Below are 12894 nucleotides of genomic sequence, written 5' to 3'. Positions count from 1 at the left end.
TCTACCTCATCACTCAGCTGATGCATCTTAAGGGAGGCTGCTGAAGATTATATTAACATCTGGGCAAAAGAGTGTGAAGGAAAAGTGTGATCCCAGACTGATTAATGTTTTAAGGGGAGTATTAACACTTCGAACCGAGTCTGGAAATGAACTTAACATGTATCATGAGGCATAGACCTGACATAACATAATAATATCATCCAGTTCGTATTAACCATCTCACTGTCTTATTTTAAGTCTGTTGAAATGTCTGGCATTTTCTTTTCTTTTTTTTTTGTATAATTTTTTATTTTATTTAAAGTACATACAATTCATCTTCCATTTAACGGTGTGTCATCTGGGTACAAATATCTTGTGCAATAACAATTAAAATTTATATCCATGTTTATCCATGTACTTTGGTAATAATTCTCTATTCTTATCTTATTCTTATCTTCTTGATATACATAATATCTCTATTACTATAACATGTGTTTTTAACATGTTTAATTCTATTAACATATTTTCTTTATTTCACTATTAGCTGTTTCTAGCTTTCATATTTTTTCTCTAGCCATCAATAAAATAGTTCCCATAATCTTATAATATTCAGTTTGCTCCTTCTCTTTAATTGCGAGTGTTAAATCTATTCATTTCTGCACATTCTAATATTTTTCTGATCATGTTTTCATCAGTAGGAATCTCTTCAGTAGGTAAATATCTGGCATTTTCAAAGACAAAACAGTACAACATACTGTTAAAATTCAAATACAATATTAGCAGTTTCTTCCAAAACTATCTGGAGTTGGATGTTAATTTAAACATTTTATCAAGAAGATCTATAATTCAGATCTTGTGCATCCTAGATAGGTCTCAGTTTGTTCAAACGTCTGGCTTATTATCTCTCATCAAGGAGGAATTTATCATTTCCTAGACACAGCTGGGCATCACATATCATAAGTGATGAAGGGCAAGGATCAAACTCACAGATAATTGGTAAGGTTTGTCCAAGCAACTTTAAAATAAGCAACTTGGTATTAAAACCCATCCTGACTCTAGAGCTTTATAAAATCTGTGGTCTTCATAATTTTTCAAAGAGTTAAGTTATTGGATATACTTTTTTATTTGTTCTTGTCAGAATTAACAAAATCTCATCTGCTCACAATAGAAAAGAACCCTGAACAATAAACTTACAGTACAATTAAAATATTAAAGTAATAAAAAATACAGATAGTCCTCATTTTGCTAGCACAATTGGGACTGGCAACTCTGTCAAAAAGAGAAGCAATTGTTAAGTGAGAAATCATGTGGCCATGACTTTGCTTTCTTTTTCCTTTCCCCACCCTTTGGGATGCTTGCCTCACTGCTGGGATAAATCAGGAAGAAGGGAAATATCTATCTATTTACATTCATTGGAGAGAAAGGGATTACAAGAGAGTAACAGGGTCACAATGGGGAATACACCAAGCTGTAGCATGTTCGTGGCTCCCAGCCCAAACCCTGAAAGTGCTTGGACTTGCCAGCAACATCACATTACTTTTGGTGTATATTCCCCATTGTGCGCCTGCTTAGTCTCTTGTAATCTCTTTCTTTCCAGGCTCTGAGAGTGGAGAAGGGAAGAAAACAAGTCAGACCAATGTGTAGTGATTGTAATGACAATCATATGACTGAGAGATGCTGCAAAGGTCATAACTGTGAGCATTGATTGTAAGGTTCTTGTTTTTTTCAGCACTGTTGTTAACTTCAATCACTGAATGAAGAAGTTACTAGGCGAGGATCACATATAAGGGAATTCTCTAACACAAAACATTGATGGCATCACTTGAGCCTCTGAAATCTGTCCAAAAATGAATGGAAAGTCAATGATATAAGGGCCAATCAAATGTCCAGTAGAAGCTATACCATAATACAGTTACATCCCCAAGAAATAATATCTGTAACTGCAGCTTCATACCTTCATAGATCATCTTCCCTCTTATAAATCTATATGATTACTTGGGAAGATCCTACTGATTGCCATCAAATCACACTTAGCAACCAGGTTTTCCGTGTCAATCTCTCCCCAATCCAGTCTTTCATATCATCCAATGATACACTTGTAATCTATCCATCTTTCTACTGGTAGTCCTCTTCTTCCAATGTTTCCAGCATTGGGGTCTTCTCCAGGGAGCTTGGTCTTCACCTAATGTGTCTGAAGTAGATCAGCTTCAGCCTACTCACTTGTGCCTCAAGTGAGAACTCTGGACTGATTTATTCAATGATCCCTCTATTTCCTATCTCAGTAGTCTCAAGAGCCTTCTCCAAAGCAAAAGTTCAAAAGCATAAATTATTCTTCCTGTCTTGCTTCTTCAAAGCCCAACTTTACCTTCTAATAGAGTGTCACAGCTTGCCCAGTTCTGATCTCTGTATCCATCACTCCATTTGAATGTTTTCCAAGGCCATCATGACATCTATCAAGTCCTAGACTGCAATGTATTTCTTCACTTATCATGATGGCTGATCCTATTGGGAGTGCCATAAATATTGGATTGCAATCTTGTAGCTACTCACAGTAGTTATTTTATGATGCTTTGATATTATACATTTTTGTTTTACATTATATATTTTACTTTTATTTTCTATTTTATCGTAAGCCACCCAGGCACATATTTGAGGTGAGTGGCTATACAAGTAGAATAAATAAATAAATAAATAGACAAGTTTTCTCCCTGGAGGCACAATCTTAAAAGGAGCTTATAATTGTTATTCAAGGAGCCCTTTTCATATAATTAAAGATTCACTGTCTCACCCAAACTTCCCCTTGGATGAAGTGCAGAGGCAAAGTTTTATTTCTTGTTTACTTCCATCTATTTTAATATATGTATCTTATATTAATTGTTTTATTAGTATTTAGCATTAGCATTATTGGTTTAGTAGTATTTTTTTATATATTGCCTTAAACTGTTTCAAGATAGCAATATAAATCATTTGTTTAATGACTGTCCTGTTTAATGCTCATTTGAAATTGCTATGGCTCTGCAAAGCAGAGGTGATATCAGCAGGTTCTGACCAGTCTGGAGAACCGGTAGTGGAAATTTTGAATGGTTCGGAGAACCAGCAAATACCACCTCTGACTGGCCCTGCCCCCATCTATTCTCTGCCTCCCAAGTTCCAGCTGATCATATGAGTCTTCTTTGGCTGCCCTGCATGGGAGAACGGAGCTGGAAAGCAAGTTAGAAATGGAGATTTTGCAGTATCCTTCCCCTGCCATGCCCACCGAGCCACACCACACCCACAGAACGGGTAGTAAAAAAATTTGAATCCCACCACTGCTGCAAAGGAACTTTATGATGGTCCTTACACTTACGACTATTTCAGAGTGCCCATGAACACATGGTTGAGATTCAGGCAATTTGCAGCTGGCAGGTGTTTAGGAATGCTGCAGTGTCCCACAATCACATGGTTGCTATTTGCGGTCTTACCATCCAGCTTCCAATAAGCAGAGCTAATGGAGAAATCAGCAGTAAAATTGCAAATTGTGATTTTCTGATGTTTAATGACTTTCAGTGATTTGCTTAACAACCACAGTGGAAGTGTGATCATAAGCCCATTGTGGTCGTCTGATGTCTTAATGACCAAGTGACATAGATGCCAAGCATCAATCTAGGACTACCTATATGCAAATGTTTTAAGTGAATAAATGAATGTTCTTGGGTGAATGATTAAAAGCCACCTGGTAAAACTAAAACAAACAGATTGCATTAATTGTAGATTAAAAGCCATGCCTGATGAAAAAGCGTTTCCTGATCAAAGTGCCTTTCAAACTTCACAGCATGTAATTGTGATTCTGTTTTTTGTTTTTTTGTTTTGCTTAGCCCAGATGCAACAGACTGTGAATCACTCAGAAAAGCACTGCAGGATGATAGATCTACCAGCAGACGAGAATCCCTCCGAGCCCTACAAAAACTATTAGACATTTTAACATTTAATTTCACTTGCAGGGAGGAAGAGTCCAAAGCACTTAAACCTTAGTAGGAAATAATCTAATCTTCACAAGAAGATAGAAATTTCCACCCAGTTTCAGATTCTGCCCAGTGAAGAAAATTAAATCAAAGGCCCATCTCATATGTATTGAGTCAATGAATTATTGGGTCAGAAGAGAGTAGTTTGGTACACAATCCACACAACATAAAGGCGCTCATTTGGCATGTGAACAGACTAGAAGCTGGTAGCAGACCTACACTACACGAGTGGAAAGAGACACCTGAATATGTGTCTGAATGGTCAAACAATTGGCAACTCCAAATCTCAACCAACAAATGCTCTGTCCTACACATTGGTAAAAAAAATCAGTACACCAAATACAAGCTAGGCGGATATGACCTCGTTGATGACCCTCACTCTGTCAAGGACCTAGGAGTACTCATATCTAATGATCTAAGCGCTACTCACTGTAACAGCATTGCCAAAAGGCATTAAGAGTTGTAAATCTAATCTTAGGAAGCTTTTTCTCTGGAAATATTGAATTGCTAACAAGGGCATATAAAACCTTTGCTAGACCAATACTCGAATACAGCTCATCTGTCTGGAATCCGCATTTATATCAGACATTAATACAATTCAGCGAGTCCAGAAGTATTTTACGGGAAGAGTCCTACACTCCTCTGCTCGCAACAGAATACCCTATATCACCAGACTTAAAATTTTGGGCTTGGACAATCTTGAACTATGCTGCCTATGGTTGGACTTAAGCGTAGTACACAAAATTATCTGTTACAATGTCCTACCAGTCAATGACTACTTCAGCTTCAACCGCAACAATACAAGAGCACACAACAGATACAAACTCAATGTTAACCGCTCCAAACTTGATTGCAGAAAGTAAGACTTCAGCAACAGAGTGGTCAATGCCTGGAATGCACTACCTGACTCTGTAGTTACATCCTCAAACCCCCACTCCTTTAACCTCAAACTACCCACTATTGACCTCACCCCATTCCTAAGAGGCCTGTAAGGGCGAGCATAAGTGCACCATCATGCCTCCCGTCCCTGTCCTATTGTCCCCATTTAATCATACCTATTTTCTGTATTCTTACTCATGCTTGTACTTACACCTATTATTTTGTAAGTGATTGACAAATCAAAATAAATCGGCCACAAAGGAATAGCTGGCACGTCAATTAGCTATTTGGCAACTTGAAGCATGTTGGCAGCAATAAAGCTGATAATGTATGGAGGTATTTGCCAGTGCACCTTTTAGGCAACAGATCCTTCCTGACAGCAGATACGTTTAGCAGTGATAGATTTCTTGAATTTTCAAAGAAGATGCTGGTGAACTTTGCTGGTGAGCTTCACAAAGCCTCTTAGTGGACTACAGGAACTGGGCATGGCTAGTCTAGTGAAGAGAAGGACCAGGGGAGACATGAGAGCAGTCTTCCAATATTTGAGGGGCTGCCACAGAGAGGAAGGGATCAAGCTATTTTCTAAAGCGCCTGTAGGCCAGACAAGGAATAATGGATAGAAACTGAACAAGGAGAGATTTAACCTGGAAATAAAGAGAAACTTTCTGACAGGGAGAACAATCAACCAGTGGAACAGCTTGCCCTTGGAAGTTGTGGGAGCGTTATCACTTGAGACTTTCAATAAGAGATTAGACTCCCTTCTGTCAGAAATGGTGTTGGGTCTCCCACTTGGGCGGGGGGATTGGACTAGATGACCTACGAGGTCCCTTCCAACTGATTATCTGTTATCTGTTACTGCACATGTGTCCATGTGTTGTGCAGGGCTGCTAGTTGATATTTATATATACCACAACAATTCCCCTTCCTGCCTATCCACTCCCTATGGACTCTACATTAATTGTTAGGAATCACTTGTGTTCCAGCAACATAAAAGTGATTTTGGATAAAATATATTAAATGACTTTCAGTTTTGGATTCCCATCAATTATTTGTCGTTAATAAATCTGTACCACCAAAATAAAAGCATTACTTTCCTATGTTGTTTTCTGTTTACCACTTTCTCTTTGTGGAATTTTTTTTATAATTGTGAAAGTAGGTTTTAGCTATGCTTTCCTATTGTGGTTGTTTAGTAAAAAACAAAACAAAACCCAGAACAATAAAATGGTAGCCAGAAGGGCTCAGTTGAAAAACATTCTTCTTTGTTCCCTTGGTCTGACTGTATACATACTAGATTAGCGCTCTCAGCCATGAGTTATTAAGGAAAAAGACTGAATTGTGGATTGAACTGGTAAACCAAGGCACAGTTAGACCCAGGGACAAAACCAACATTATCTCTGTGGGAGGAAAAAAAATCTGAAGAGAGAATTATTGTAAAGATGGCTGATTGCCTTTCATCTCATTTGGCCTCTTAATCCCACAAAATTCTCCCTCCTCCTGAGAGCCTCAAGAACTTGAGAGTCTCAAAACCATGCTGTCTGAATTTTCCAAGTATATATTAAAACTGAAATATAAAATGGAGAACCTTTATATTGTCAGTTATCTACACCATTACAGATGTTAACTAGTTATCAATCAGTGGAGAAAGATACATGAGCACCTATCAGTCACAGAGTTTAAGAAAACATCTTGGTTGCTTTTAATATTTCTGGTGGGGTTATTGATGGAGAATTGTTGCTGATGGTGGTGGTAAATTCAATTCCTTATTTTGGTATGAAAGGAACTGTACATAGCTTAATACAATACCTGTAAGGTTAAAAATAGACCAGCCCCTAACTGTAGACTCTATTACATCCTCTCCAGGATGGGGAGGTTGTGGTCCCATATATTAGGGGTATATATCTGATGGCACCATAAAAAAGGCCTTCTTGGTAGTGGCCTTTTCTCTATAATACATCGTTCCCCCAACAGATGATTGGCTCCCACCCTGTTGCTTTTTTGAAAGGCCCTAAAGATATGGTTTTGCCAGAGAGCCTGGAGATCGCGAATGGAGATGGAGCTGATAAAGTGACTGATTTGATTGCATTGCTGCTGCTATGGGGGAAAGGGGTAGTGTGGATTTTTAATGTTGCAAGCTGCCCAGAGTCACCTTTATTAGTTGGGCGCCATATAAATTTGTAAAGTAAATAAAATAACATACAATCGCTTTCTAGTCTTAGTGTAGTGTATTGTGTGAATTGTGCGCTCTGGCAGTGCTTGATACCTTCAATTATACCGTATATTAAACAACAAAATCCAGGAAACCATTGGTTTACACACCCGTCTGCTAAGGGTCAATTTTTAAATGCTGAGGGAACAAGGGAAGAATATAGATAAGTTCAGATTTATGCCCCTGAGTGAGGTAGACTCTTTTTCCTCATGCAGCAGGTAGTATATTATCTGGAGTGTGAAATAAACCCAGTTTTAACAACAAAACATTTCTTCTTGTTCCTTCTGCTCATTGGAGTTGAAAGATAAAAAGTCAGCTTCTGCACACAGAACATAACACATTATAATGCATTTCAGTAGACAGTCTTCTCAGATCTCAAAAACCTAAGTGAAGTTGGATTTGATTAATACTTGAATATCAGTCCACTAGAAAATACCAGGGTTTTGACTGTTCAACTGAGAAATCTAGAAAATATCCTGGAAAAAGGCAATGGAAAACCATGATATTGCCAAAAATTAATATGTACATGTCAGTGAAAATGTCAGGAGCTTGACTTGAAAGGGATTTTATCTTTAGGGAGAAATGATGCCATATATTTCCACACAGCTGCTGAACCAAACAGATTTTCAACTTGATCTAAGAGGACTCTTAATTCAATCCAGCAGCCCTTTTTATCTTCTTGATACTAGTTGAAAAAAATCTAACAAAGCAAAGTATTATTATTGTTAGTTCTTAGCAATATTAGGAATCAGAACATTTGGCCATATAAGGGACACCTAGAATAGAAGATACAGATTGGAACTCAGTGATTTATATAATGGGGACAGATTAAAACCAACCAAGGCTGTATTCTTACAATACACACGACTCAGGTTTTTGTGGCATAGTGTGTTGTGCAAACCTGATCTGTTTCATTGGTTTTTTTATTCAAACTGTTGTGTGAGCCCAGAAAATTGGTTAACTCAACAACCAAAATACATTATGTGAATGTAATGTTGCTGAGGGGAAATTTATGAGCTGAGTTCAGTCGAAATACCACTTTCCTTGTCAAAGCCCTTTATGTACTTTCCTAATCTCTTTCTTAATTTTGATTGACATTCCTTCCTTGTCCTGCCACCATTAGCTTCTCTCCCCATTTGACCTACCCTTCTCTTCCCTTTTTCTTCTTGGCATGTTCGATTATGCAAATATCTTCTCTTTTCCAGTGCTACCCATTTTCTCTGTCATCCATCAGCATTTCCTTTCCTCTGAATTCCAGAAATATACCATATTTATTCTTGCTGTTTTAATGCTCTTTCTTCTATCTCTGCTCTTCAGCATTTCTTCTCTGGCTTCTTTCAGGCCTTGAAACATTCCTTATGAGATGCACCAATGACTTCATCATTAGTGCAAACTGAAAAGATTGTATGTAGTTATAATATTTCTTAGTGTTCTTCTATTGATGGTACTGTTGATAATTTTTCTCTACTCAGTCCTATCAATGCATTAACACTCCATAATTCCAGTTTCAGTTGTTAGTTATATTTGCCTTAATTGGATTTTTAATATTCACAGAATGGGAAACATATTCCCCCACTTTCTTTCTTTCTGTTGAGGCTCCTCGGAGAGCAGCGGTTATTCTCCTTTTCTTTCTCTGCAGATCATTCTTGAGGGCCTCTGAAAATTCAGTGGTTTTCAGTTTTGTCTCTGTGAAGACAAATCATCTGCATATGTATGATTGATTATCTGCCATCTTTGCTGTTCTCCTCTTATTAATTGTACACTTCCAATTCTTTTTTAATACTCAGTTTAGATTATCCATTACTGTTTCAAGGTTAGCATATTAACTGTTAAATTCATTCTTTCTTCCAAAATTCACTTCCTTGTTCAGTCCTTTTTCTATGAACAATATTGCCTTCACCATACTGAACAATGGCTTTCCGGTTTTGGTTCCAGCCTGATTTTGTAACAGAGATTTTGTTCTCCTTTGTATCGTTCCAATTTTAGTATATGTGCTGCTGAAGCGAGCACATAATAGAGATTTTGTTAAAAGCTGTGCTATGCCCTTATGGACAAAGTGGACAAAGTGAAGAAGCAAGAATGATGCTAATAGCCCAGAGTGAGAAAGGAGCAGAGATGGACTAGACATCTTGTTGAATGGCATTCTTTCCTTTCAGCAAAATCTCTAATCCACCTCTGCTTCATTAATTCTAGTTTTAGATTTAGACTTAATAGCCCGCTAATCAAGGGACCTCAAGAAATAGCTAGTAAATACTCAATCAAGCTCTTTCTGCAGTAGTTGATAATTCAGGTAAAAGGTGGCCTCCTTGAGCTTGCCAGCAAGTACAAATAGCAATAGCACTTAGACTTACTGCTCCATAGTGCTTTACAGCCCTCTCTAAATGATTTACAAAGTCAGCATATTGCCCCCAACAATCTGGGTCCTCATTTTACCAACCTAGGAAGGAAGGAAGGCTAAGTCAACCTTGAGCTGGTCAAGATCGAACTCCTGGCTGTGGACATTTTTAGCCTGCAATACTGCATTCTATCCACTCACTGCACTACCATGGCTAACTATTGTGCCACCATGGCAAATGACAAAGATTCTGTAGTAATGAAAGGCACCATAAGAGTTAAAATGCTCACCTTGGAAAAGAATGATTGATAAGAGAAAGTATTTTCAAGCATGCTGACATGTTTGTCCTCTCCCTTGGAAGAGGTGAAACATATGCTATTTGTTTTCTATTGCAGCTTCATATAAGTAAAGACATATTCCAGACATTTCAAGAGTTTAGCTTTCAAATTTAGAGAAAATCTGCAATTAGCCCAGCTCTGTGCAAATAAATGAACACAACAGCATGGATATGGGAGGCTTTTGTTTCAGAGTAACTGACATCAGAACAACCAAACATGTCTTTATCAACCTTCCTGCTCCTACTGATATTTTTTAAATTTTATTTTTCTACACTACAGAAAGGTTATTTACAGAACTGAAGGAACACTAGTATAATTATTTGAAAACAAAATCAAGACAACACTCACCAGAGCCATTTACCTATTCCCACTCCTTTCAAGAACTGTTTATTCAGAATCTGGTTTTGGTGGTTCATAATGCTCAAGGGAAGGAATGTGTGCGCTGCGTAGAAACCTGAGAGATAAATAAACATGTAGTGCAGAGGTCCTACTTGTAATAACACCAATCTAGCATTAATTTGATAGCAGAAATCTCATTATTCCAAGTGTAGAGCTCTAATATAAAGGTGTACCTCTCATGAATGTAAAGGCCTGAACAGATTTGGGCAACCTACAGGCCCACTTAAGGCCCTTGGCCTAATTTCAAATTCCATCTTGTGCAAGGAATCAATTAGATCTCTGATGTTTACACACACACACACACACACACACACACACACACACACACGGAGGGATGGAGGGAGGGAGGGAGAGGAAGAGGGAAAGGGAGGGGGAGGGAGGGCGAAAGAGAGAGATGCTGCCAGAAAGAAAGAAAAATTGGTACCCTCATCCTAAGCTCTCCTCTCCCTCCCTTTCTTTGCTTCAGTATCAACACTCTGCAGCTCCCCACTTCCCCTCTTTCAAGACAATGTGGCTGAAAAAAGCTGCACACCAGAAGAGGGAGCCATCTTTATATCTGAGGACTGAAAGTAGAAAATAAGTGGAATCCAGAATGGAGATCAGTCAGTCCCCCGCCTCCCCTGCACGCACGCACACACACACACACACACACACACACACACACACAAACCACCTTGCCATCATGTCTGATTCACAGAAAGGAGGCTCAGGCTGTCCCCTGAATGCATTTATTCCCCACATTGAGCAGCACAACACAGGAAGACAACCATCCTCACTCACAGGTGACTTTGCCCACCGCAATAATCTGTCGGAGAGCCCGAAGAGCAGTGGGGAGCGAGACAACAGGAGGGGCAGTCTAGCCTCTGCCAAGCACTGGAGAGAAAGGTAGAAAGGCAGGAGGATAACAAGGCAACAGACCCCTCTTCAGGGGCATCTGGTTGTATGAGTGGGAGAAGTTGCTGGGGTGACTCAAGTCTCTCAGCTGTGCCTCCAAATACCCATCCAGTCCATGGGGCCTATAGGGAGACGCCTCTGGTCAGGCCTTTCCCTGCAGTCCCAGAAACTCAGAAATCTTCATCCCAGCCGGAGAACTCCTCCTCAGGCAGCTGCTGTGAAACAGAGTACCGCTTGAAATTGATGTAAGGAAAACCCTGGAGGAAGGACAAGAAACAAATAGTAGGAACAGAAGCAGCTTCCCAACCTGTTTGGTATGGGAAAGCAGAAGGAGAGTGCCCTTGAGGGCCATTTTCATACCTGCTTGAGCAGCACTGTGGTGGGAGCCTCAATCTGACGCAGTGCCAGCTTCTTCCAGGAAAGGGAGTTGAACCACCTGAGGATAGAAGTGGCTATGAGCTGCAAACATCTAGACCACTCTTTCTCATGGCTGGCTGGGGAATTCTGGGAGTTGAAGTCCACACATGGTTTCTTGAAGTTGCCAAGAAACACTGATCCAGAGTAGTGGCTGTAGACCTTTTGCTATAGATGTGTACAATCTAGCATACTTCATCACCAATAGGGTTGCTGACACTGTCCAGAAGCTCAGATCTATTGGTCACTTTGAACCCTCTCCCTTTATCTCTGGACTCTACCAATAGCCATTTTGATACAAGCTTCAAGAAAAAGTGGGCACTTGTTCATGTAATGCCAGATCTTTCGTAGGCTTTTTAGACTTCTGGATTTAGCACTCCATGGAAGACGGCTAGAATTAATTTTCTGACTTTAGCACTAGAGCAGCAGACACGTGTTCAAAAAACAGGACTAATATTATCTGGGGAGTACTAGCACGGATTATGTTACCTAGTTTAGTACTTAAATGTCTACAAGAAAAGCACCAAGCTCAGAGAGCATCATGGGTGTCACAGTTCAATCCTGAGCTACAAATATTCACTTCTGTAGAGATATTTAGTCCAAGTCAGTAGCCATATGCAAATAAGAAACCACCACAATGCAAAGAATCTAATCATTGTTCTCAAATAGTTCTCAAACACAGTTCACTGGCTCAAATGAGCATTTATGCCTTTGAGTGACAATACGGAAGATGAGCATCTGGAAATACATTGATCTTCTTACCAACTTCTGTACATTTTGAATTACTCCTCAACTCCATCCCATTTTCCTATAGAATGTGGACCTTTTTTATTACTCCTGTGCCACCTTTTGGCAGAAACAGGATCTGCAATTTCAGCTCATAACCCAGCATTCTTTCTGATGAAGGTACCTGTGCTTCCGAATGCCCCGAATCCCACTGCTGGTATTGCCCAGTCTCTGCCCTGGTCGACGCCTGCCAAGGGGGAAGGAAGGGAAGGAAAAACAACCACAGTGTTTTCTTAGCATACATCCGGTGGGATAAATTGGTATAGAAGAGGCAATGAAACGATTGGATTCTTTTTCGTACAAGAAAAGGTCACCAGCATTTAGGACTTTTTAATTTACAAAACAAAAAAGAGGTAATGATACCGGGGGGCGGGGGGGGGAGTGTCAGGATAGAAGTTATAAAATGATTAGAGTAGACAGAAGGGATATTCTCCTCCCACTTTTGCAATATTAGCACATGGGCATCTTCCAGTCAGTTTCTGATTCCCAGCAGCTGCCTGGAAAAGTCCTTAGGGTTTTCTTGGCAAGTTTTTTTGGAAATGGTTTGCCATTGTACCTAAGCTGGGACTCACACTCTCCTGTTTCTAGTCTGAGGGGGATCCTTGGTACTCCCTGAGCCTTGCTTATTTTCTTGCAGACGTTTCATTACCCAAACTAGTGATG

At 39.5% G+C, this 12894-nt stretch overlaps 1 protein-coding gene across 2 annotated transcripts in view; it reads right to left on the bottom strand.

The window, feature by feature from the left end:
• Nucleotides 1-10849: 10849 nt before the first annotated feature.
• Nucleotides 10850-12894, bottom strand: part of LOC113441533 (cGMP-dependent protein kinase 2-like) — a 67511-nt gene continuing 65466 nt past the window's right edge. For both annotated transcript variants that reach the window (XM_026708579.2, XM_087929058.1), the window contains 3 exons: nucleotides 12356-12418; nucleotides 11392-11467; nucleotides 10850-11288 (listed from right to left, as the gene is read on the bottom strand). In XM_026708579.2, the coding sequence (XP_026564364.1) occupies nucleotides 11202-11288; nucleotides 11392-11467; nucleotides 12356-12418 (226 nt within the window). In that variant the 3' untranslated portion in view covers nucleotides 10850-11201. The remainder of the gene's footprint in view (nucleotides 11289-11391; nucleotides 11468-12355; nucleotides 12419-12894) is intronic.

Source organism: Pseudonaja textilis, chromosome 1 (assembly GCF_049901715.1).
Source record: "Pseudonaja textilis isolate UNSWEBS1 chromosome 1, rPseTex1.2, whole genome shotgun sequence".
In the NCBI taxonomy this organism is placed as follows: domain Eukaryota; kingdom Metazoa; phylum Chordata; class Lepidosauria; order Squamata; family Elapidae; genus Pseudonaja; species Pseudonaja textilis.
Note: the sequence above shows the minus strand (reverse complement) of the source record. Positions and strands in the feature narration are given on the sequence as shown.